Here is a 25,541-nt window from a genome sequence, read left to right as displayed (position 1 = left end):
TCTGAGGGGAAGTGACCAATATTTCTGTTCAAGAGAATAAAGGAAATATAATGTTGCGGCTGAAATTATACAGCATTTAGGGCTCGGCACCTTTACATTATTGGGTGCCAGTACTTGATTTAAAAGATTTTTGGTATATTTTCCTGTATTAATTATTATCAAGAATAATAGATAATGATTACAATGTTTAAAAAGTTAACCGAATATAGTTTTCAGAAGTAGTTTGTGGTTACACTGCCACGTAACGTTGTATAGTAGTCTTCCAAAGCCCACAAGAGATAAAAACTTGATATCAAAAGAAAAACAATGTTTACTTCACCCGTTTTAGGTACAATGACCTTAATCTTTTTCCATTCTGTACTGGCATCTTTAAAATAGTAAATAAAACCCTGAATATATGAGATGCCATGGGATTTTTTTGGCCACTGGGAAGAATTTCTGGACTGCTTTGTTGGGCTGGGGTGGATAAGTGTAAGGATAATGCTGAACACAAATACAGAGGGGAGTGGAGGAGGCAGCCGCAGGGGAGATAGTGGCTTTACACGGCATGTTCTCGAAATAAGCTCTCTGAGTCAGCACAGAAGATTAGGACAGGGCTCACTCCTCCCCTCGTGATTAACACATATCACCTGCTCAGAGGTACAACGGGGGACAATCTTGCCATATTAATTAAAGATATGGACTAATCTCAACCCAATATCAATTTTAAAAAAAAAAACAAAAAAAAAACATTATGATGTATATTATATTAACATACATTTGGTAGATATTATGTTGCATTTTGGGACAGGATTCAAAAAAGATTAAAAGAAAAAAAGTGTGGACAAAGTGAAAAAATAAATAAAATATATACCATAAAATACTATATGCGGTATTTTCCGGTCACACCTCTTTTCATAGTTTTGCCCGGGGTGCGACTTATACTTATATTTATACTTATACTCCGGAGCGACTTATGTGATATTATTTGTTATTTTCACACTTGCAACCTTATTTCATACTCCAGTCTAACTTATAAGTAACTTACATTTGTTTTTTGGCGACTTATAGCCCGGTGCGACTTATAGCCCGGTGCGACCCGGTGCGACTTATAGCCCGGTGCGACCCGGTGCGACTTATAGCCCGGTGCGACCCATAGCCCGGTGCGACTTATAGCCCGGTGCGACTTATAGCCCGGTGCGACTTATAGCCCGGTGCGACTTATAGCCCGGTGCGACTTATAGCCCGGTGCGACTTATAGCCCGGTGCGACTTATAGCCCGGTGCGACTTATAGCCCGGTGCGACTTATACTCCGGTGCGACTTATACTCCGGTGCGACTTATACTCCGGTGCGACTTATACTCCGGTGCGACTTATACTCCGGTGCGACTTATACTCCGGTGCGACTTATACTCCGGTGCGACTTATACTCCGGTGCGACTTATACTCCGGTGCGACTTATACTCCGGTGCGACTTATACTCCGGTGCGACTTATACTCCGGTGCGACTTATACTCCGGTGCGACTTATACTCCGGTGCGACTTATACTCCGGTGCGACTTATACTCCGGTGCGACTTATACTCCGGTGCGACTTATACTCCGGTGCGACTTATACTCCGGTGCGACTTATACTCCGGTGTGACTTATACTCCGGTGCGACTTATACTCCGGAAAATACGGTATGTATATATATATAAAACGTTTGTGTGTGTATTTTGTAGTCACAGTAATCAGTGCATACCTGGCTTTGTTGCCTGCGTCCATAAGATCTGCGATGTCTGTGTAGGAGGTGACTGCCAGTTTGGACAAGTCCTCCACGTAGGGGCCGAGGAGCGGGTGTTCACGCACTCGCAAGTTCCCTTTGTTTTTGGGATTGAGCAAGTCCCGGACCCGCTCACAGTAGATCTCCATGTAACTGACCTACAAACCATCACACAGTTACTGTAGCGCATGAAATAAATTGAAAGTGTTTGATGTCCTGTTAGTGTGCATAAGTCAAGGGATGTTCATGAAAAGAAAATATGGCAAACGGATTTACCTCGACGGAGTAGGAGAGCTCGTCTTTGTTGATGTTGTCTAAACTGATTTTCTCAAATAGATCTTCGCAGAGCTGAACAAACAGAGCAAAGGAACGTATTTATTGCATGTATAATTGTACCGTATTATCAACTGAATGGAAGGTTATCGTTTTGTTACTAATATGCAGTAAGGAGTAGGAAGAATTTAAGAATAATTGGAGTAACTTGGAATGGTAACTTGAAAATTAAAGACTGGATTGGACAAAATCTAGCATCACAAACCATTGGGATGATTCCTTCCTGGCCCTCTCTGCCCATCATGGTGTAGGATTTGCCAGCTCCTGTCTGGCCATAAGCAAATATACAGACGTTGTAGCCCTCAAATGCATGAGCCAGCATTTCTTTTCCAATGTCATTATATACTTGGTCTTGTCCCGCAAAGCTCGGGTCATCAGGCTGCGGAAAAACAGATGACAGAAATGAGTAAACGCGGTAGGATTTTCAAATTGGAAAAACGTGTTATACTGTAGTTACCGAAGTGTGTGACCAGTAGGAATGGTCAAAACTGAATGTCTTTGCTGGTTCTTTCGGGGCTTTGGGGTTGAGAATAGCTGAAAGAATAAAACAAAATTAGTATGATTTAGTCGTGTAACAAAAAGGTGTCGTGGTAACACAGCCTTGTGTAATCTTATTCAGCACCACAAATGCACAGCTCATCTTTCTATGATTTCCAACCATCTTTAGAAAAAAAAAATCAAATTTGCATGAGAGAAAAAGGATCTAAAAGTAAGACTTTACATAAACTGTCAAACTCTAAAAACAATCTTCCACAATGTGTTCAGTAATGCAGCAGCAATATGCTTTTCAAGAACAGTCTCACAAAAAACATAAATGTCTGGCTTGGTTTACAAACGCTCAGCCTGATCCTTGTTGGTTAAACTGCCTTGTCTTGTTCCTCAAACACACCACTGTGTCACTGCTATATTTGGACAAATGTCACATGAACGGGTAATGCTTATGAATGTCTTTTTAGAAGAGAAAAAAGTGTCAAACATCTACAACATGCCATTTTAAAATGTTCCGTAAGACCGCAATGTTTGTCTTTTTGACTTGGCAATAAATCCTTTCTGATTCTGATTCTGATTCTGGATAATAAGTAATGAAACAAAACCCAAACCACATCACCGTTTAGGTTCAGTCCAACTATTTTTTTCAGATCGTTACACCAAGTAACAAACTCAAGCTTTAAATAACTCATTATTTAGTTTTTAAAAATACCTTTCTTATGAAGATTTATATAGATAATTAATTGCACAGTATTGAAAGATCACATTATCGTTCCTTCACAGGGCTTTGCCAACAAGTTATTCTTGGAATAAAGTGATGTAGCTTAGAGCTCTGTCCTTGCATTGTGTGAGGCCGTAGGCACTTGTTAATGAAGCTGAATCTGCAGTTATCCCTGGCATGTCGTCCCTCCCAGCCACGCTCACACTGACCCCCAGGACCTGCAGGCTTTTACTGCCCTGAGGATGAGCAGAGGCGACAGTCTTAGGGAGGGACAGTAAAGTAAGATTTTAAAAATACCAACACGATTTCATGCTACGACCAACGCAAAGACTTTATCGAAGAGAGCCAAATACTTCACCACAACTTACAAAAAAGGTATTGAGGAACAGTGAGGGAGAGAAGAAAAAATGTAATGAAAGTAATCTACAGGCCTCAGCCTAGCAACCATGCAAACAGTGCACCAACACAACAACGCATCTGCACTTCTGCTATTGTTACCGTCAGCCCTCTTCTCATTAGCCGTTAGCTTTTATTTCATGCTAATTTGTCTAATGGGGAAATGAAAGAGCCCTCATCCCCTTGACATGAGGGCGCTCGACGAGAAACGCTTTTGAATCAAGATGCCCTCGACGGAGTGGCTGGTGCTGTGGATTTCGCTGCTGCACTAATCAATAATGCAGGAGATGTGGAGAGACAGGGATTGCATATCGCCCTCCGCAGGTCACACGCTGGTGGCAAAGCACAGTGTGTCCTCAGAAACTAGACACGCCAACACTGCTATGGACCAAATATGCACGAAGACACTACTGAACAAGGGGTACGATGGAGTGTTGAGGTGCAAAGAGCAGTGGTGGCGTGGCGTCCACATTGGGAAGAGACGCTCGCCCGACAGTTGGCTCAATTAGGTTCAGATCCTCTTTGACCCGCTGCCTCTAAAACAGAAACTAGAGCCGGGGCCAATCAGAGAAAGTAACCAAGAGGGGGTTAGGGTTACCAATGCCCCTGCTCCCCTTTCCTGGAACAATCCACAGCGGCTATTAGTGAAAGGTCATCAAGAGGGGGAGATGCTGAGGTGGTGGTGGAGGTGCAAAAGGACAAGCTGACAGTTATAGAGAACAGACCAAAATCTTAATGTGCATCATGTGGAATATTTCAAAATGTCTTTGCAAGGATGGAAATTGTAACACCTAATTGCTTGCACTTTCTATATCCGTTTACATTAGCCAAAGAAGTATCAATCAATAGTGCATTTATTATTTACAAAAACCTCTCTCACCAAAGCAACACTAATTACATAGATTTGCACTGGACAATGTCAAGGAAGATACAAAATGTGATGAAAGCATCATTTACTGGTTTAATGGCGGACAGTTATTTTTAATGTTGTGAAAGTATACAAGGAAATATGAGATGGAATAGCTTAGGTTTGAAACAAGTTAATTGATTGATCACAACTAATTTAATGGTTGAATCAATTATACGGTCTAAATACAGACACTAAAACATGCCTTGCACTTTGTGACTCAGAAAAAGCAGGAATTTCATCAAAATTACATAGGAAATATGTAATATTGGTGGTTAATGAAGAAATATGTCGTCTGACAATAGAAGCCAGCCTTAAAGGGCAACACAATTTAATTTAGTAACAATATCATAATCAGTGTTTGCAATCTGTACCAACTAATTGATTAAATTGACAGGTTTCCCTGAATCAATCAATTAGCAAAATAATTGTTAGCTATAGCTGTGGTATAACCATCTTTATGTGCATTACCATCAGTTGCATCATTGTATTTTTTCCATTTTAAAATAATTGCCACCAATCAACTTTTCCCCTTCATCATTTGATTCCCATAGCTTTATTGTCTTGTTTTTTTGTTTCTTTTTCAATTTTCCACCTTTTCTTTTATTGGTGCCAGAGTGGAGCGTCTATAAACTACCCAGCAGCACTTAGTGGGGGTCTGCTGCGCGCCACACCAAAAGTGAGTCACGATTTTTGATGTGGCAGAAGTGTCTCACTCCACTGCCCACTACCTCCAGCACAGTCGTCTTGTCCTCGGAGGATCGCTGCCTGCGTCACCAACAAGCTCTCAAGTGGACACGTCTGTGGACGTAACTCTTCCAATGTTCTTGAACACATTTATCACATAACACTTGAATCAAACCTGTTACTTATTTTCAGCAGTGACATGTGAACCTTTTTTGTCCTAACTGAGCATCAATACAAAAGAAAGATGCTCCAAATCTTAAAGCATGACTCATTCTCCTCTGCACCTCAATCCACCTACATTTGAGAAAACAACTTACAGAACCTTTACATTACGCTAAAATAACCCTATTAAGTGTTGCCATTTATAGAAAGCCAAATTTCCCACCAGTCACATCCAGGCCGTAAAATGGTGCCTAATAAACCACGTCATCGATGCGCCGCTCTCATGGCAACAGGTGGAGATGAGAATCGGTTTCCATAACAACCCGAGCGTGACACAGAAGGATGCGGGGATGAGGCACACGCAGTTCTGGCTGAGAGCTTCTTCATTTGAACTTATAGCCAGAAACATACAACTGAAAAAGGCAGTTATCTGACTGAGACGAGCTGAATTCATTCTTTATAATCTGGGAGGCAAATGACAGAAAGTAAAAGGCTTTTGGGTTTAAGCAAAGCTACTTAATGTAGTCCTTAATCACATTTAACTTCCCCTTTCCTGAAGCATTGATTATATTACCTGATAAAACAATGTCATCTGGTCATCAGAGCACATAACAAAAGATGGCACGCATGTAAGCTGTGCAATTAATCAAATTTGTTGTGCTTTATTGAACAGTAGCGTGAAACAGGGATGAGACTGGGGAAGGACATTGAAGCTAATTGTGGGAGTCAGAATCAAGCAAATAGTCAATGGTCAGCGTGTGTCAAGTCAAAGGCCAATCCTGTAAAAGCGTTGATGCAATGTTTGTCTTGTTTGAGTTCAGGAAATTGATATTGAAGGTTATTTTTATTTGTTTTAATTAGACAAAAAAAAAGGTTGTTTAGCTCATGATCAGATTTATTGCAAAAAAAACAAGTAAAAGTTGGTTATTTTTTACTAATTCATAAGATATTCCTTTATTGTCCCACATGTGGAAATTTCATTGATGCAACGCAGGTAGATACAGAGGTAGATACAGAAGAGCAGATCACTTATAGGAAGTCTGAAAAAAACTTTCAGTAGAAGATCTATTATAAATAAATAAAAACTCCCATAGACAAATAAATACATAAATACCATTGCATGTGATCACGACAGTAATTGCACATGAATATGTGTCACGACAGCACATAGATTGCACATGAATTCCAACAGCAATTGCACATATGACAGAATTGCACATGGTTAGGTCAGTATTGCGAGTGTTCAGTTCTAACAGTTTGTTATAAAGTCTGACAGCAGCAGGAAGGAAAGACCTACGGAACCTTTCCTTCACACAGCGTGGGTGGATCAGTCTCTTCACTGAAGCTGCTCTCCAGAGCCGAGAGAGTGTCCTGCAGGGGGTGACACTCATGGTCCAGCATAGATGTGAATCTAGCCAGGACCCTTCTGTCCCCCACCTCCTGCACCGAGTCCAGAGCACAGCCCAGGACAGAGCTGGACTTCTTGAGGACTCTGTCCAGCCTCTTCCTCTCCCTCTCTGTGATGCTGCTGCTCCAGCAGGCCACACCGTACAGGAGGGCTGATGCCACCACAGAGTCGTAGAAGGTCTTCAGGAGTGGCCCTGTCACTCCAAAAGACCTGAGTCTCCTCAGGAGGTAGAGCCGACTCTGGCTCTTCCTGTACAGTGCGTCTGTGTTATGAGTCCAGTCCAGTTTGTGGTTCAGATGAACACCCAGGTACTTGTATGAGTCCACTCTCTCAATGTCCCGTCCCTGGATGTTCACTGGCGAGGGGGCAGTGGGGTGGCGTCTGCGGAAATCCACCACCATCTCCTTGGTCTTCCCCGTGTTGATGAGGAGGTGGTTCCACTGACATCAGTCCACAAAGTCCTGCGCCAGTCCTCTGTACTCCGCGTCATCGCCGTCCGTGATGAGTCCGATGATGGCAGAGTCGGCAGAGAACTTCTGCAGGACACAGCTGTCCGTGTCATGTCTGAAGTCTGCAGTGTAAAGGGTGAAGAGAAAGGGCGCGAGGACAGTGCTCCCACATTGCAGGTCCGAGTGTCAGACACACAGTTCCGGGCTCTCACAAACTGGGGTCAGTCTGTGAGGTAGTCCAGGATCCACTCTGCCAGGTCATACTCCACACCAGCCGTCTCCAGCCTGTCCCTCAGGAGCAGCGGCTGGATGGTGTTGAAGGCGCTGGAAAGATCGAAGAACAGAATCCTCACAGAGCTGCCAGGCTTTTCCAGGTGAGAGAGAGAGCGGTGCAGCAGGGAGATGACGGCGTCCTCCACTCCGATGCCAGGCCGATATGCAAACTGCAGCGGGTCCATGGCTGAGCTCACGGTGGAGCGGAGTTGGTCCAGGACTAGCCGCTCCAGTGTCTTCATCAGGTGGGACGTGAGAGCCACTGGCCTGAAGCTGTTGAGGTCTTTGGGGCGCGGTGTCTTAGGCACAGGTACCAGACAGGAGGTCTTCCAGACCTGTGGTACCACCCTCAGCTTCAGGCTCATGTTGAAGACATGCTCCATAACTCCGCACAGTTCATCTGCGCAGGACTTAAGGAGCCTGGGGCTGATGCCATCAGGTCCTGCTGCCTTCCTCACTTTCAAAACTATACAAACACACATGAAGTGGTAATGTTTGTCAAGATCTACACGCATGACTCAAGTAGTCTAAAAGCATCTGTGTCACTATAAGAAAGTGGCAGTAAACCGTGAAAATTGTTTCACGGCGAGGCTTTTCTCCACAGTCGAAAACCTCACACAAAACAGTTTGTTGACATAAAATAAAGAACTCACCATTCAAAGACAAAACCACGTCTACAGTAAAATGGCGATGACCCCATCTGATGAAATGCTGTATAATGCTAGCATGTACGCTTGACTACACATTCATGGATTTTACATTCCATACGGGCGGTGCCCTCTCTCCACATGACGCTCCGTTTCACAGCTCTCAGAGACCTGACTAACTAACCACATCCTGCCATCTCAGAAACATCTACAGCTGGATACGGCCGGCAGATATTTTCTATGGCTCCTCCGTCGTCAGCCATGGGGACCATAAAACAGGCAGGAAAAGTCAAACCAAGCCCAGTAATTAGGTTATTAGATGGGCCAGGTACCTGGCTCTCACCCCAGACCTGTGGATATGTATTGGCCTCTGTAAAATGGTGGAGTGCCTCCCATCAGAGGCTCTCTGTGGACTGGCCAGGGGCTGAGTGGATCAATGTGACTCGGGAAGAGGATACAGACGTTAAATAATGCTAATGAAGAAACAGTGAAAGGCTGTATTCAGAAACTGCAGGATTGTACAAAGCAAGCTTCTTTAATACGACTGAAGGTAGACTTTTAACAAACTCCCTGGGGTGAGAGCACAAGGGCTGAGGCATGTGATGTAACCGCCATTTAAAGATTAGATACCATCTGTTTGCAAAATGGTATCTAATGTAATCAACAGTTATTAGTTATTCAGTTGAGATTTGTTGGTTTTTCATTGTTTTGAGTCAATTTAAATGTGATTATTGACCTCAGCTTTATAGTTTTCCTTCCATTAGACCCAACAACTTGCATTTAGCCATTTTGAATATACAGCAGTGTAACACTCAACTTTAAATGGATGGATAAATTATGATCTATGAATAACATGTAAACCGTTTTATGGTCATACTGGAGTTAATAGAGTCATGATCAACAACAGCAGCAGCAACAGCAGCAGCACATGTTTAAAACTGTGCCTCCGCAAACCACACGCTTCCTGTTCACACTGCTGGGTCAAGGGTTGAGCGCTGGAGCCGAGCGGCTGCTGACACGAGTCTATGGCTGAGCATCACCGCACTGGTTCAGCTCGTCTTGGTCAGAACACATCCACCGGACACGTTTGACCACAGAGATTCTGCTCTACGGCGTTTGTGAGAAGGCTGTGATGGCGTGTTGTCAGGGCAGCAGCAGGTGACACTGTGGACACGGCCCAGAGAGCTGGCCCAGAGCTAAAAGTAGAGCCTGAACGAGGCATGGACTTTTCACAGACAGCTGAACTTGTTGCACCCACAACAAGCAACAGCAACATTTCCAAAACAGAGAGAGAGAAGCGAGTGGCATTTTGAAAGGCCTCGCACACTTTCACACCTGGTCAAGAACAGGGTAGGGCTTGATTGGACTCGGTTATAACTAGAAATTTAATGCATTTGTCAAGAAGTTTGTCTCCAAAAGATTAGGGCTGCACATGTATCATACAGGGAAATATCAGCAGACAAGGGTGATTCAGATCTGCACAATGATAAGTCTCAATGATTCACTTCTTTGATACTTTAATATTACTTCTTCCATCTTAGTGCATGGTTTGTCTAGAATTGTCTGGTGTAGATTAATCGTTCACAAACGATTCACGAAAATATCAACAGAGTACCGCCAGGTTTCAATCTGGACTAAATCTCCTCAATTAGGAACTACAACGGGGCTAAAATATGCCTAAACTGGATGTAACCCGGGTAAATACTGATGAGGAAACTGTGCTACTGTACCACGGACAAATCCAGCTCAGTCAGACATTTCTTTGTTGATGGCCGGGTTATAACTCCGTAAACCGAGAGCGTAACCAGACTTCAATGGACTGTATCCCACAAAGTGTTTTGAGTTTTCATGTTTCTGGGTCCTCTACTGATGAATGGTGAATATACCTCTCCTGTTAAACATTTACAACTCACAGGCAACTTCTACAACAAACAAACACAAGGTTGTTACTAGGTCCAGACCATAGTTTAGAGAAGAACTAAATAATAAAAAAACAAACAGCTGAAAACTCAGAGCACCACCAACAGAAGCCAGAATACCAGCGTTTGAGAGCCATAGCTTAATGTATTGCATTTTGTTTAGTTACTTTTCTCTACCATTCACTAATATTATACCACAGAGAAATGCTTCAAGTATTTCCTGAGTCACTGTGATGAAACGTGCCACTAAAGTCCTCTGCTCAGAAGGCGGCTCCGGTCGTTGTGGCGTGGACAGGCCGTGAGGAGCTGGGGGAAAACCACAGGAAGGTCCAAGAACAATGGACAGAATGTGGGCTACTGCGGCCGACAGCTGGACCTGCTAAACACATTAGGTAATCTATTATGACAAGTATTCAGACAGAGGGTCCGCCACAATAACCCCTTCACAGAGCACTCACAAAGAGAAGTCAAGTAGAAGAGGAATGTACGCAATTAATCCAGGTGAGGTTTAGGTGGTCGCTTTGTGGTCAAAACAAATGCTGCTACTATTATTACTAGAACACTAATGTTATTGTTATTAATGCAAATATTAATAAGTAAGATAATCCTTTATTGTCCCACATGGGGAAATTTCATGTAATATGTTAAACTAATACTAATAAACATATTACTTGATCGTTATAATTATCATTACCTTCTTTATTAGGGTCCTGGATGTCAACTTTTACTCATTTATCATTTGGATTAAGGTATTGAGGTCAAAAGATAACTATGAAACTAAAAAGTATGAATTCAAACCATTTACAAAGCAGAAATATGTCAATTCAAGAAAAACTGAAACCTAGTAACTCTAAATGTAAAGTGTTTTTAATCTGCATAGTTGGGTTGGCCATATTAACTTTATCATTCAGAAAGTTTAAATTCATAAAGCTGGTCACAGACTAAAGGAATGGTAATGTATTAGACAATGTGAACAAAAGAATATTAAAGGATTGCACTGGTTGGTCATGGCGTGAGTAATCGGGAATAATAAAGTAAGATTGTGTCCAGTCATGACACTAAGATGGTTTTACCTAGTTGCTCGTTCAATTGGTTAATCTTCGGTAAAACAAGGCAATGAAAAACATATTTCCATTACATGCTTGAGGTGCAGGTCAGTCAGTTCAAAGGTAATGGCAAAAGGGCCAGTAAGACTAGTACAGTAGACCCAGAGGTGAGTGTCTTAAGATCCATCTGAGAGGTCCATGTGCCAGCTGTTCAGCCCCGACTCACTCTATTTATACAGCAGCAGATGCTCCCAGCGCTAACGCCAACAGACTGCATTGACAGGAAGGAATGGACACACTTCAGCCTCCAAACATTTTAGCTTTAGCCTTAGCCACACTCCCAGGCTGTGGACATCGATATCCGAGCGTCCACGTTGGCACAGAGACGTTTCTAGGCTAGGCTAGCAGAACCGATTCAGACGTTAAACAAACAGTAGGCCCATCTCGACAAAAGTCTGGTGATGTCAGCCACTACACACACACGCGCAGCGATGGCATCCATTTAGAGCCAATTAAATGTAGCTGAAATGTATAGATATATATGTCCACATTTGATTCGTTAAACATGTGAGCTGTCCGCACCTCGGCGTTAACTCTCTGATATAAGAGTCTGCATGGAGAGCCACAGCTGTTGGCTCTGATGGAACGCCTCCAGGAAGGATATGATATTCACCCAGTGCAGGTGCTCCGTCAAAGGGCAGAGGTCGCCTTCCACAAATCCTGTCTCATGGAAACACGTAGTCATGCTTCTAGTCGAGATCAGAGGAGGCGGGGACTTCCCCATTTAAATAAAGGCTTGATTTGGTGAGCTCTGTGACCCTGAGAAAAAAAGTTGTACTTACTGGTGGTCCTTCTCACATACATTTATATCCCCCAAGTGTTTCCATGGTCAAAATGTGTGTGCAGTTTATCTTTTTTGATACCAAGGAATATACTCAATTCTCGATACCACAATGATCATTTAAAGGACCATTTTAAGTCAGATTTAATATAAAATAGTAGTTCTTTCTTTATTAAACATTGGTTCTAATAGAGCTCAATCTCATTCTATCACTTGCTCGAATGTGCATCTAGTTTTGATCCTACTTTTTAGAATCTGATTGATATTTTTGACAACCCTAGTCTCCATGAACGTATGCTTTAGGTGACGTTCAATAAAAGAAATGTGAACTGTGATTACTGTTTAAATTCACTCCAGTATTGATGGGTGAATGAGACTTTTCTCCCCTTCACTTACCATATTATTTCTTAACTAGCCTTTGTTGTTGGCTCCGTAGTGCTGTTCGCGTCACATCAGGAGGCATTTCTCTGCGCACTGACCTGAATTCGCTTGATCTCACCTCAGCTGAAACAGACCGCCGTTAAAAGCTTTCTTTACGTAAGCATCATGACGACACGCTTATCATTGATTGGTTACAACTTCTCATAAGATAATGTTTTTCTCACTTGAAATGTAAGCAAGTGAATGAAGTCAAATTAAAATGCTGTAGACAGACTAATGACTAATAAATTCAGGCAAATAGAAATCATGCAAACAGTGCGTGCCTACAATACTCGAGCAATTTTGGAGCAGGAGAGCAGCCAAGCAAAGGGAGATTCATGTCCCTCGACTTATTCATTTAAGTTTAAAAAAAAAAAGAATAGTACAGTGCCAGCCTTCCGCTTGGTTCTCATGAATTATACAAGTGAGCGTTGGAAAGCAGAGCGATGCGGCCCCGTGCCTGGACTGCCAAGATCCTGGTTTGTAGTCCGGACTCAAACGGTGACGACAGAGGGACCAAACAACACTGCCTCACAGAAGAGCAGTGTCAGCCGGGGCAAAGCTAAAACACGGTATGCTGCATTAAGTGTGGGCTGCCATTTTAGACAAAAGGACTGATGTGATGTGGTATTGAATGTTCAGATGAGACAAACGTACCAATTTTAAAACTATGGAATAAATAAACTCAAACTGAGAAAGAAAGAAGCATTGCATAGAGTAATGTTAAGGCTTTTTAAAAACTTGAGTGAGCAGCGTACCCAGAGCTACTGACTCTAAAACTGTAAATTCAATTAAATACACCAAACATTTACTACAGGTGTTTAACCTTTTATCCGATTGTGCCCCATGTGAAACTGGGACGGGTTTTCGTGACTAATTCAGCTGCCATTACCACTACAACGTGACATTGTGCTTTAACCTTTTCAGCTGGCTGCATTGTGAAGTTAGTCGTATTGTTTCGTCTGGTCTACACAAGCAAATCCAAACAAAGTCGTTTAAGGCTTGATTCTTTTCATCAGGGTTGGTCAGTTGTTAGCTTGTCGGCAAGAAAGCTCTAACAGGAAACGCTGTGGCTCCAAGAGATTTTTGGCAAAGTAAATTAATATCAACCTACAATGACAAGGCGGTAAAAACGATGAATAATTCAAGATAAAGGCTGGGGGTGGGCGCTATTGACAAAGACGGCTCAATCCAAGCAAGTTTGTTCCATTTCAATCAGCTATTTTTGCATCAGTTTGCGATCGGGTTTACATTATACACAATAAATCCATTTATTCACCTTTTGCATCATCAAATATTCGTCAAATTTGTGATATTTAAATTCACATGGATTTAATCAAGATTGATTTTCAACTCTCGTCCTTTGCGAGCCTCGAGCCCTCCCATCATGCCTCTGTGCGCCTATGTCTGCGCCGCCTCACGCTGACGCACACGTGATGGAGGCCAGGGCACGGCTCGCTCTGTCTGCTGCTGATGTGGCTTCACCTCCCCCTCCTCAGCTCTGCATCTTATGTCTCCACTCACAGCCAGGCACTTGTGCAAAAAGACACTAGCACACTTTCCACTGTGCTGCGTCCCCACCGACCTGATCAGACCGACACAGTGGTTTAATGAGGAGAGATATTTGGAAAATGGATCAGCGAAGGCAGTCATGGTTGTGCCAGCGATCTTTGAATAGCTGCAGCGCAAACCAGTATTGACTTAAGACTCGCTCTGTCATTCAACGAGTCGAGTAAAAGGAGGCAATGGATTGAGCAAAAAAAGAGGTCAGCATGACTAAGCATCTATGATCTGACTAAATATCTGCCCCAAACTGCACTCACAAGAGCACAGCCTCAAAAGGATTTCATGCAAGAATACTGCCTGGAGAAACTCTAGATGAACAGTTCTTCATCTGCCTCGAAGAACCGTTTCTCCTCCTGAGTGATTCTGGCTCCACGGTCGATCTGCAAATTGAAGCACGTCCGCCTGTTCGTCTGAGGGAGTCAGATCTTCACTGTGAAACTCCTCCAGGTTTCTACTCTTTCCCAAAGAGGTTTGGTCATTTTTCCTGGCCGAGAAGGAAGCTCTAAGGACAGGGGAGCTTGGGACATTTGTCTAAGGACAGGGGATGCTGCTGGGACATTTGTCTAAGGACAGGGGATGCTGCTGGGACATTTGTCTAAGGACAGGGGATGCTGGGACATTTGTCTAAGGACAGGGGATGCTGGGACATTTGTCTAAGGACAGGGGATGCTGGGACATTTGTCTAAGGACAGGGGATGCTGGGACATTTGTCTAAGGACAGGGGACGCTGGGAGTCCATATGAACATTGTTTAATCTCTTTTACCGTCGCCCCTCGAGGCAACTAGTTGTTTCGGACGTTACAAAATAAATTGAATTGAGAGATGTTTACAGAAAGGTACTAATACAACTTGGTAGCTACATGTAAAACACTTGGAGTCACAATCCTGTTGTTGCAGGATTACTATTGCAACAACACATCATCAGTAGGGTCAAATCAAATCAAATCTATTTATTTTTGTAAGGCCCAAAATCACAACAACAGTTGCCTCTGAGGGCCACAGGGAGAAATGAATCAACAATGTCTGTGGTGGCGATGGAGTCAGACAATGTCTGTGGTGGCGAGGGACGATGTCCCAGGGTCCTCTGTCCTTAGACTCTCCTTCTCGGCCAGGAAAAACTACAAAAAAAACCTCTTTGGGGAAAAAAGCGTAGAAACCTGGAGGAGTTCCAGTGAAGGAGAGATCCGACTCTCACAGACGGACAGACGGACACGAGGAGACTGGAGCTGGACCCACTCTTCAGGCAGATGAGGGACCGACTGAGGGTAAAACTAACAATCCTGTGAAGAGTCACAATTCACTCCCAAATTCTTATAATTTCAATAAAATAATTCTAATAAGTCAATAATTAGTAAGAGAATTTGGTTAATCAATAACCATAATTATTCAGGTGACACTATCATTGTAAGAGCTAAAGCTAAGCAAGTAAGCAAGTTTTTAGACTTGTTGATTGTCACATTTACTTAGTTTGTCATTCGATTATAAAACTTATCACAACCTTGAGGAATAGTAACATGTTAGACAATATATATATATATATATATATATATATATATATATATATATATATATATATATATATATATATATATATATATATATATATATATATATATATATATATATATATATATATATATATATATATATATATATATATATTCTTACTTTAGTCAAGCCCGATTACATGTTACAAAAATATTACATTGACGGAAATGACAAACATTGCTGCAAACCAATCAAAAATATTTCGCAAGATGTAGTTGAGAAAAGCAAGTATTACATTTCCAGTTTGAAAGCGACAAAAAAAGCTCACACATGTGGCAGAGTGAAAACCACAAGTGGCTGGTTGCTACAAAGCTGAAATTGCATTTTCCTAAGTGAAGGCATTTATCACTTTCCCCTCGTGACCTGGATAAATCAAGCACATTCCAGCAGCAGCCGGCCTAATAAGAAGAGTTGTGGTGTCTGTCCTCGCTCCCAGCTCATGAACAAGTCTGGAGTTTACAACAGGGAACGTTATGATGTTCAATTTGTTGGAATTTTAATCTGGGCGTCTTTAAATGTAAATTTTGTAACAGAAAAATAATAATAGTGACAATTTTAAAAGCCAAATCAAGTATTTTTTGTTCAATTTATAGTCACATTTAACTTTATTTTGTCTTTCAGAAAATGTTAAAAATGTTAGCCAATGGGAATGAAAGAAAATTTAAGATTTCACTGTTGTTTAGTCTCAATAATCGTGAATAATCGTTAAATATAAATCATGTCCCTAATGGCCAACCATTGGTAATAGATTTGTAATTGTTGAATGAGAAGTTTCAAAACAATAATATGCAAAAACTGGTCCTCATTTAATAAAACTATAAATATAGGTGACATTTTGTGCTAAGAAACAGTTTGGAAGTACTTAGTAACAAGTGGATAAGCATTTACCCTGTAATAATTGCCTCGAGCCATTCCATGGTATGGAATGTGACGAGTCTTTGTTCCTGTTTTCTTATTCTTATTATTCAAGGTCATTTTGTCACAAGTCATTCATCAATGTTCAGGGGGTCAAAAATGCCTGTCACACATGGGGTCATAGGTCACATGGGACATAGACGCGATCGGCTCGGCCTGAACTCCAATAAAATGGCGCTTGCGAGAACGCCCATCGCAACAGCGCCGACTAGTTTAAAAAAGAAAAACATGAAACTCTTAATCTTTGGCCTAGGCACATGAGACTTGGGACAGTGATAGAGCGACCTTTGACCTCTGACCGTTGATGAGTAAAACCATGGATCTATTATAATATCTGGATAGGGTACGCCCCCTCTGCCTCTGGCTCCAAATTGAGTAGTGGCCACTTCGCAGAATGCAGCCTTTTGGTCGGACCATTTCAGGAGTTCGGCCTCTAAAATTACCAAACATGCTAAATTGTTTTTAGTCTAAAAATAAAATAGAAGGAATTTCACTCTTCAACTGTTTCTAAAATACTTAAAAAATACATTTTTAACCTTCCGGTGAACGGTGTACGCGCACCGAGCGCGCACGTGACCCTCATGAACGAGCCTCAGGAGAACATGTGACGGAAACTAAACACAAACAGAAGAAAGAGACGAGACCACGATACACGTAAGTTGTGTTTGTATGTCATTCCTCACGTTTCACACATCGTTCCATATGAAGTGTAAAACAACAATTACACAGTTAACACAAGTTAACACGAGTTAACACGAGTTAACACAAGCTAACACGAGCTAACGTAAGCTAAAGTTTAGCTACACAAAGATGCAACAACACGTCATGATGGCTCGTGCTTCTGCAAATAAATAACTAATTATTTCTCTTACTAAATGTTCTAAGAGACAAGAGGTTAAGCACAGATCAAGGAAAACGAAGAAGGAAATAAAGTGATGTTTGTATTATGTGCTATAAAAAACTACCAATAATTCAATTATAACCGGCTGAAATGGGTCATATCTTACAAATATAAATGTAAACGTATGTAAAAGTGACAGTCCTGTACTTACAGGGGCTGAGACGACATTTAAGGTTTTATTACCCATTTAATAATGAAGTGTGCTGTGTTTAAACAGCAAAGCACACGCTTGTTTTCTATAGGAATGTCATGGATTTACTTCCATGGAATATGTAGAGATTTAGCAAACATGTGAGTTATGTTCTAACTTCTAAGGTTTAAACTTATGCATAAGTAAATGACTTTTGGTTCTAGCTTTAAAAATTAAGGTGAAAAGAGGAACTTTTGTGTTACAGAGCGAAATGTAAATCTGTCAATAACATATTCCAGCTTTTCTCTGTTAAATGTGCAGAATATATCAATGTTCTAATGAGTATCTTTCTCATCTTCAGTGCTGACCAGTGAGTTTAGTCTGTCTGTGCTGACCAGAGCTCTACAGGTCACTGCAGGTCACTACAGGTCACTGCAGACCTAATCACTGCAGACAGAGTCATCTCAAGTAAACTCCTGACGACTCCAAAGCAAAAGGTATTTTAATAATAACTTGTGCCTCGACTAAAAGTAAACAGTGTAGAATCAGTACTTTGAATTTATAAAATGTCTGTTTTGTTATGACCAAAAAAACTAAATGATAATTGTTCTTCAAAAGAGCCACTGCTCTGTCACATGTGTCTGTAAAGCAGCTTCAGTACAAACATGTGAAGTGTATGTTCTATGACTTGTATAATCTAAAACATATGAAGTGTATGTTATATGACTTGTATAATCTAAAGCTGTGACATGTTCTGTTTGTCTCTCAGTCAAACGATGGAGCTGAACGGTGCAGTTACTGAAGTACAGAAGACTGCGTGCCATGGAAACAAAGTCTTGTTAAATACTGAGATATTCAGTATTTAACGCAATAATGTCACATTGATGTGCATATAACTGATGTCAAAAGAGTGTTTATTTTACCATTATTATTAGTATTATTTTGTCTTACGCTGTTTTTATTTTATCTTTATTTTCCCCCTCCATTCCTTATTAGGTATGAGAGGTTCTGTCTATAGGATTTTTTGTTTATAAGAGTTCTTCTATTAAGATCGATCTATTAAGAGTGTTTTTTAAACGTCCTATAAGTTTTGTCCTTTTCCTCTGTATCTACTGTGTTGCAACAACAAAATTTCCTCACGTGTGGACAATAAAGGAATATTTTATCTTATTCAGTATGTTCTTTTTGACTTAAACAGGATGTTTTATCATTGTTAATATTTTTATGTTGCACTGAATCACCAAAGCAAGTTCCACTGTTTGTGAATTATTTTCTTTGACAATGGCAATACATTTTCTGATTCTATTAATGATGATAATAATAATGAACAGTACACATGGGACTCACACATTGTAGCTTTAAAACTCAACTAAAACTGGCTAAAATCAATTTATCATTTGTAGTTATAATCAAATTTGCATTTATTGAACACGTTCATTCATGTTCATTATTCTTATTAAATACATTAACAAATGTGTTTTGTATTTATTAAAGATTGACATGATACAAAAACGACACAATAGGAAACTGAATATAATTAAATACTGCTGAACTCAATTATGTAACAGAATCGATGATTATATTTTATATTTCTTTCATCTGATTAAAAAAAAGCATATTGGCCAAATTATATTATGTAAATTAATAACTGAAAAGTTAATAACAAAATAAATACCCAAACCAAAAACTACAGAAAATGATGAGGACGTTATTAAACCTCTAAATGTAATTCATTGTCATTAAACCAGGCTTTTTATCTTAACACTTCTTTATAATTCTCCTAAATATCAGAGCTTTACAACATGATACATGTATATTTATAGATGGATATAACAATCCATCATTATACGTTACGTAAACAGACTATTTCAAGCCGAATTATTCCAAAAGTCCGTGTTGACTCTTCTCAGTCACGGCGATGACGTCACAAAAGTGGGAGGAGATATACCAGTATTCAGGAAGTAATGCAGAACTAAAAAACTTTTTTGGAACCATGCGCCAATGAGCAGCTCCATAGGTTTCAATGGCGGCCATCTTGGCTTCCGGGGGCTTGAGTAAAACACACCTGGCAGCATAGCTCTATGATAAACAGGAAGTCAGCCATGTTGAATCAAAGTGGCATGTTTTTTTTTCTTTCAAAATCGTACTCTACTTGTCCTAGGTTTTTTGTCCAATCGAGCTCAAAACAACACTTTTTGCATCTTAAGACTTTGAAATTTAATTAATATTAAAAAAAAAAGTATATTCCTTACGGACTCCGCGTAACACGCCCTCAAAAAACGTTTAATTTCCTGTTTTTTCAAGGACAAGTCACGCTTAATGGAATTGATCTACGGAGCTCATATTTCACTCACTAAATGCGTTTTTATGGTCTGATTGGAAATAATTAATACCATGTAATAAATTTACTCTATAGCGCCCCCTACCCATTGTGTGAAAAACTCAACATTGTCTGATTTGTTTGAAAGATTGTGTATTTTCACAATTGGCCAGCAGGGGCGCAATTAATGCCTTCACTTCCTCTGCCTTCTTTATTTTGATGGAACATTTCTTTTCGTGTCGTGGTCTTAGCATTAGCGTTAGCATCAGCATTAGCGGCGGGTCTCTGTTGCTAGGAGACGGAGGTACAGGGAGGAGGGGGTTTAAAGAATAAAGTCTAAAAGAATAAAGTCGCGATCAAAACACGGTCGCGCGGGTGGCGAGATCCATCATCGCCGCTACCGTAGCTTTAACTTTAAATTTGTCTTTGCTTAAAAAAGTTGATTTCATAACAACAAGCAACGTTTAAATCCAACTCAATGACACTATTCACATAGAGCTCTGAACACAGTTGCTGGTTAATGTGGTCACCCTTAGACCAAGGCAAAGATTCACATGATATACGCCGTTCTTCTTCTACCATTAAAAGGGAGACATTTTCTGCCAAACCAACAATGTTATTATGTCATCATATAATCGTTACAATACTGTTCATCCCCAGAGTGCACTTTCAGGTAATAACATCGGCTACTCTCACATGTACAGAAAAGGTGTGAGAAGTGTAGAAGGTGCAGCAGCAATGAGCAAAAAAACACAACAGTTTAACACACAAAAAAGCAAAGAAGAAAATCAAGAATCAGAAGTTTGCCATTGCCAAATAACAGAATTCACAAACATAAGAACTTGTCTTGGTGATATCGGTGCAACATAAAACAATGAACAATGAATAAGTCAAAAGAGAAACAATTTAAACAGTGATACAAACAGGGCCACATATGTATTATTGCACCGAATCACCAAAACAAGTTCCTATGTTTGTGAATTCTGCTCAATGACAATGGCAATAAACCATTTTTCATTCTGATTGTTGAAGTGTCCAAGCTTTGGATAATGTCATGTACTGATGTTTGTGAATGGGGCAGAGTGGGCACGGCGCGTTGAAGAATGTAACGCTGCAAGTGTGGCCTGCGCACCTTGAGGGCCAGAGGATTAGTGCAGTAGGCCGTCAGGATTACTACTCCTAATCGGGTCAGCGATCTGTCTGGAGAGGACCAAACATCCGGATGACTACTGTGTGCCATATCTAAAATCTAAACCAGCGATTACTACCCTGGCCCACTCAGCTGAAGCATATCAAAGAGGGTTTTATTGACATTTGGGAATAATGCAATCCTCTTCTTAGGTGCATTCACCCGTCTGCCATTTCCAGGGATTTCTAAGGTCAATGTCCACTTACACAGATCTCAAAAGACATTCAGTAACATCGTGTTTGAAAGGTGACTGTTTAGCAGAGGTCTGACCTTCGCTTTGTTCTATCAATTTGTCAATTTGTTTACCTTTTACCTTGGGGCCAAACCCTGTAGCTATTGTACCAAAGCAGCTGATCCAATAAGCACCTACACTTGCTTCTTTTCATCAAAAACATGTATTGGGTTGTTCAGACATAAATATTGTTTGGTGTTGCTGGTTTTCAGAACAGCCATGACCCGGACATGAGTCAGAGCATTTTAATAACAATAACTAAGAGTCACATGTGAGAGCGATGTGTCCGAGCCTTAAATCACAGTATTGAGCCTCTTTATCAGTTCAGTGTTCCAACAAGACAAGAGCCAAAAGGAGAAGTCCTTATCTGATTAACTCAAAAAAGAAACTGTAAAATCAAAGAAGAATTGTTTTTTATGTTAAAAAACAGGATTGACTTGAACTTCAAACAGTGATTTATGGCATGTTCATCATCACGTAATAATTGACAGTTGGGCTGGAATACCAATGGGATATGGTTTTGTGTTTGTTCTTATCTACGTTACAAAAGAAAGACCAAAGATTATCCATGTGACGCTGTCCATTTCAGATCTTCATAGTTTACCAGCAGCACCGGTTGATCTGTATGCAGGCCAGCGCTCTGAAACATGCTTGGTCGTACATCCATGAGTAGGTGCTCAGTGGCAGAAGTAGAACATAGCACACGTGTTACATAACTCCAGCAGAGATCTGAAGCCTGTAATGAAGGCAGTCTTATCCAACATTCGGAGCGGTGCAGTGTAAAAACAATAGGCCCACGTCACCTCTTTGCAATTACATAAGCATCTTTAAAAAAAAAAAAAAAAAAAAAAAAAGGTTTTCACTAAAGAGGTCTTTTACTGGTTCTAACACTGGCTTTGGACACATTTCACGATACAAACTTCCCCAATGTTGACGCCCGGCTCCTGCGCATGTCCAACAGGAGGAGCAGAGGCGAGCAGAGGGCCCCTGATCCCTGCCCGTGGTGATGACATGTGCACCGCGACAGAAGTACTTTGCCCTTGAGCCACCCATAACAATAAGGGGAGTGTCAGGCCTTCATCCGCACATCTGCTGGACGCTACAGCTGACCACGCCACACTTTTCCAACAGGGTATGAGTAGTAGCGGGTCAGAAATACCAGCAACACCAGCAATACATTTGTCACCTTAAAGTCAGTAAATTCTAATACGGTCCATCCTAATCTCAATGCAACGGGTACATTTAGGATGCAATACACTAAGATTTACTGATATTACAAAGATATGCAAAACAACTACCAAAGAACTTAGCATAATATCGACAACTCGAGTAACTCTACCCTTTATCCCCATTGCTACAAGTTCTGTCCTTACATAACCTCCACACATTAAGTCTCATGTATTTTAGATTTGTTTGGGGATATTTGCAGCAATAAACAAACATAAAAAGTCATGGAAATCTAAAAAAAATCCCCCGTGGACATATGAGAATGAATAACTAGGCCGCCGTACACAAAAACAGGAAGACCGCATCGTCAGAGGTACAGTTTGGCCGCGTCCTACTAAAGACAGTAACATTCTCAGCATACCACCATCTGCAATGAAGGAGAGCGTGGCCGCGTGCCAGCCTCGCTCTCTGCTCCCGGCTCTGCAATGTGCCCATGTGACAAAAGGTAGAGTAGGCAACACTGCAGCTTCACCAACACACACACACGCACACTCCTTTTAAAACTACAGAATATTTATCCGCATCTCTGCTACAAGCTACTGCCAGTCACCCTCCGGCATGATGAAAACCCCTAAAAAGATATACTGGGAGTGGTGGGGATTTGAAACAAAGCTGGTGGAGAGGATAAAGGGCAAGTGAGCGTAACAGGGAGGACAGACGATGTTATGGGAGATTCAGAAGGGCTTTACTCCACTGGTTCTGACACAGACTGACGGGGGAAATATGTGGGCGAACGAGCAGTGGTTGTTGGCGAAACAGCTTTCTGTCATATTGAGAGAGCATTACGAGGATCAAGCTAATGACAGGGATGTGCTGAACAAACTCGAAGCGTGGCGTTAGCTAAGGCGGCCGTTAGCGCAGCACACAATGAGTCAGAGTCACGCACAACAACACAGGGCGAATGTCATGACTTTAGTCCCTTCATAATGTATAATAACATGGATGTCGGCAAGCAAACACATAGCGTTAGCGCGACCGTCTGCTACAACAACCAGCAATACACACGAAAACAAACATGACATTTAAAAAGATGATTAAATGTTGTTGTCGTTTTGGGGGTATGTAATATTATTAACATTGAGTACATAACCTTTAATTAAAACTGTTACCTATAGTAAACAAAAAAGGTATAAAGATGTGATTATGGCCTTTTGTGGTTCATTTTAAAGTACATTTAACCTAACAATTTCCCCTTTAACCTAAACAAAGACATTTACTGCTGCTAGCACATTTGAGCAAATTGTGAATTGAAAATATTGTCATAAAGATGCCCAAATTATATCGAAATACTAATTTGTCAATATTGCCAACCCATAACTCTTTGTTATCATCCCAAGCCTGGATAAATTGGAATGATTGGGTAAATAAAGTCTACACTTCTAATACATTACATACAATTCTTATAACCGTCTTATCTAGTCAACGATTTGCTACTAATATGCCTTTACAACCCATTCTAAAAGGTTGGCCGTTTTTACAAAGAGATAACACACGACTATAAAATGTGTAGCAGTTTCACTTTCTCAATAACAACTTCATAATAAAGCCGTGATTGAACTGAGAGCGCTGGCGTTGAGGTTTCACCCCCGCGTCCCACAGCACGACCCAAACCCACATTTCTCACACAGAATCCTCAGGCAGGCAGCCCCCTTCCTCTGTGAAGCCTTTTATTCTCATTCAAGCGTGTTTGTGCCCCAACCGTTAGCCATTCAGTTTGCTCATTGTGCTGTTCCTCGCTTTGAGCCCAAAAGCATGTGGTGGCATGTGAAACTCAACACAGGCATAAATGTATTTAGCACAACTCCTCACTCTGCGTACACTTTTAAGACGGTGGTCAGATACTTACTTGTGGTGTTGCCTTGCATTTGGATGATACATTTTGAGTCCTTGCTCGTCTCCCTCGTGTTGAAGGGGCGAACCCGGACAGCGACCTTTACAGACGCCCCGGACATGTTGGCAGCTCTGGGATGACCCTTTCTTTGCAATAATGTGTGTCCTTCCTGTAAGAAAAGCAGAATATTAATGTCAATATGCAATAGAAACATTTAGAAGAACAAGAAAACAATTTAAAACAACTAAGCATTGTCCTAATATTACATTTCCTAGTTCAAACAGGTTTTGAACATTGACATTTCTCAAATATTTAAGTAGGCTACAAGAATTGGTTTGAGTACCAGTTTGCGCATTATAAAGTCAGTGGAATAGCATTGGACTAAAACAACATAGGAAAGTCACAAAAGCATGTAACTTTAAAAACAACAAAAATACATACCTATATTAATCTGATAACCCAATAATTAGATGTGATTTGGGTGTGTTTTTACATGCACAAGAGACATCTGAGTGACATAAGTGGAATTTTGACTGTTGAATTTGGAACACAAACTGAGTGCAATGAACAGTTTACATGACATTTCAATCATCTCACCACTCCAGAAATCAGACAATGATCCGTTATTCGGTGTGCAAGTTATCAACATCAGCCTCTGTGTCCATTATTACTGCCCTGATCCTTGATGTCTTTCTAATGCACTCAACCCAATCAACATTAATATACATTGTGTTTTCCCCTCCAGTCAGTCAGCCATTCTTGCTAAAAGCACACGCCCATGAAATCCTATCTGCTCCATTTGCAGTGGGCCACAGTGGGACAGAAAGCAGGGCCCATCCGCCTCATCTAATGTTGATATTGCACAGAGGGAACAGCTGGCGAGCTTTCTCTGTCCCAAAATGTAAATTCACTCATTACACAGGAAATGGGCTTGTCTCATGCCCTTTGCTGCTGCTGCTGCTGCTGTTGCTGCTGCTGCTGCTGCAGCAAATGCATGTTTATTTACCTCTAAAATAGTCGCTCTTGGACAAATGTCATTCATAAACTCAATTTAAAAACACATTATTGCGTATGATGCATCAAAAACAAAAATGCGTGATGACAACTGGAATTTCCATCTTGTCTAACGGAATTTAGTAACCAATCCCGTATATGATGTACTAATATTATGTATTATACTGTATTTCTTATTTTTTCTTTAAATTTTAATAGTAAATAAAAATGGCTGCCAATTACTAAT

At 40.9% G+C, this 25,541-nt stretch overlaps 1 protein-coding gene across 3 annotated transcripts in view; it reads right to left on the bottom strand.

Annotated features, from left to right (window-relative positions):
* kif1b (kinesin family member 1B) overlaps positions 1–24,470 on the bottom strand; it is a 63,274-nt gene extending 38,804 nt beyond the window's left edge. For all 3 annotated transcript variants that reach the window (XM_072450163.1, XM_072450164.1, XM_072450165.1), the window contains exons 1-5: positions 24,317–24,470; positions 2,535–2,611; positions 2,283–2,456; positions 2,021–2,092; positions 1,724–1,902 (exon numbers count right to left, since the gene is read on the bottom strand). In XM_072450163.1, the coding sequence (XP_072306264.1) occupies positions 1,724–1,902; positions 2,021–2,092; positions 2,283–2,456; positions 2,535–2,611; positions 24,317–24,422 (608 nt within the window). In that variant the 5' untranslated portion in view covers positions 24,423–24,470. The remainder of the gene's footprint in view (positions 1–1,723; positions 1,903–2,020; positions 2,093–2,282; positions 2,457–2,534; positions 2,612–24,316) is intronic.
* Between the last annotated feature and the right edge of the window lie 1,071 nt (positions 24,471–25,541).

The sequence above is a fragment of the Eucyclogobius newberryi genome, unplaced genomic scaffold (genome assembly GCF_026437365.1).
Source record: "Eucyclogobius newberryi isolate DKJ021-1_F unplaced genomic scaffold, fEucNew1.0.hap1 SCAF_17, whole genome shotgun sequence".
NCBI classification, from domain to species: Eukaryota; Metazoa; Chordata; class Actinopteri; order Gobiiformes; family Gobiidae; genus Eucyclogobius; species Eucyclogobius newberryi.
This window is presented reverse-complemented; position numbering and strand designations above follow the sequence as displayed.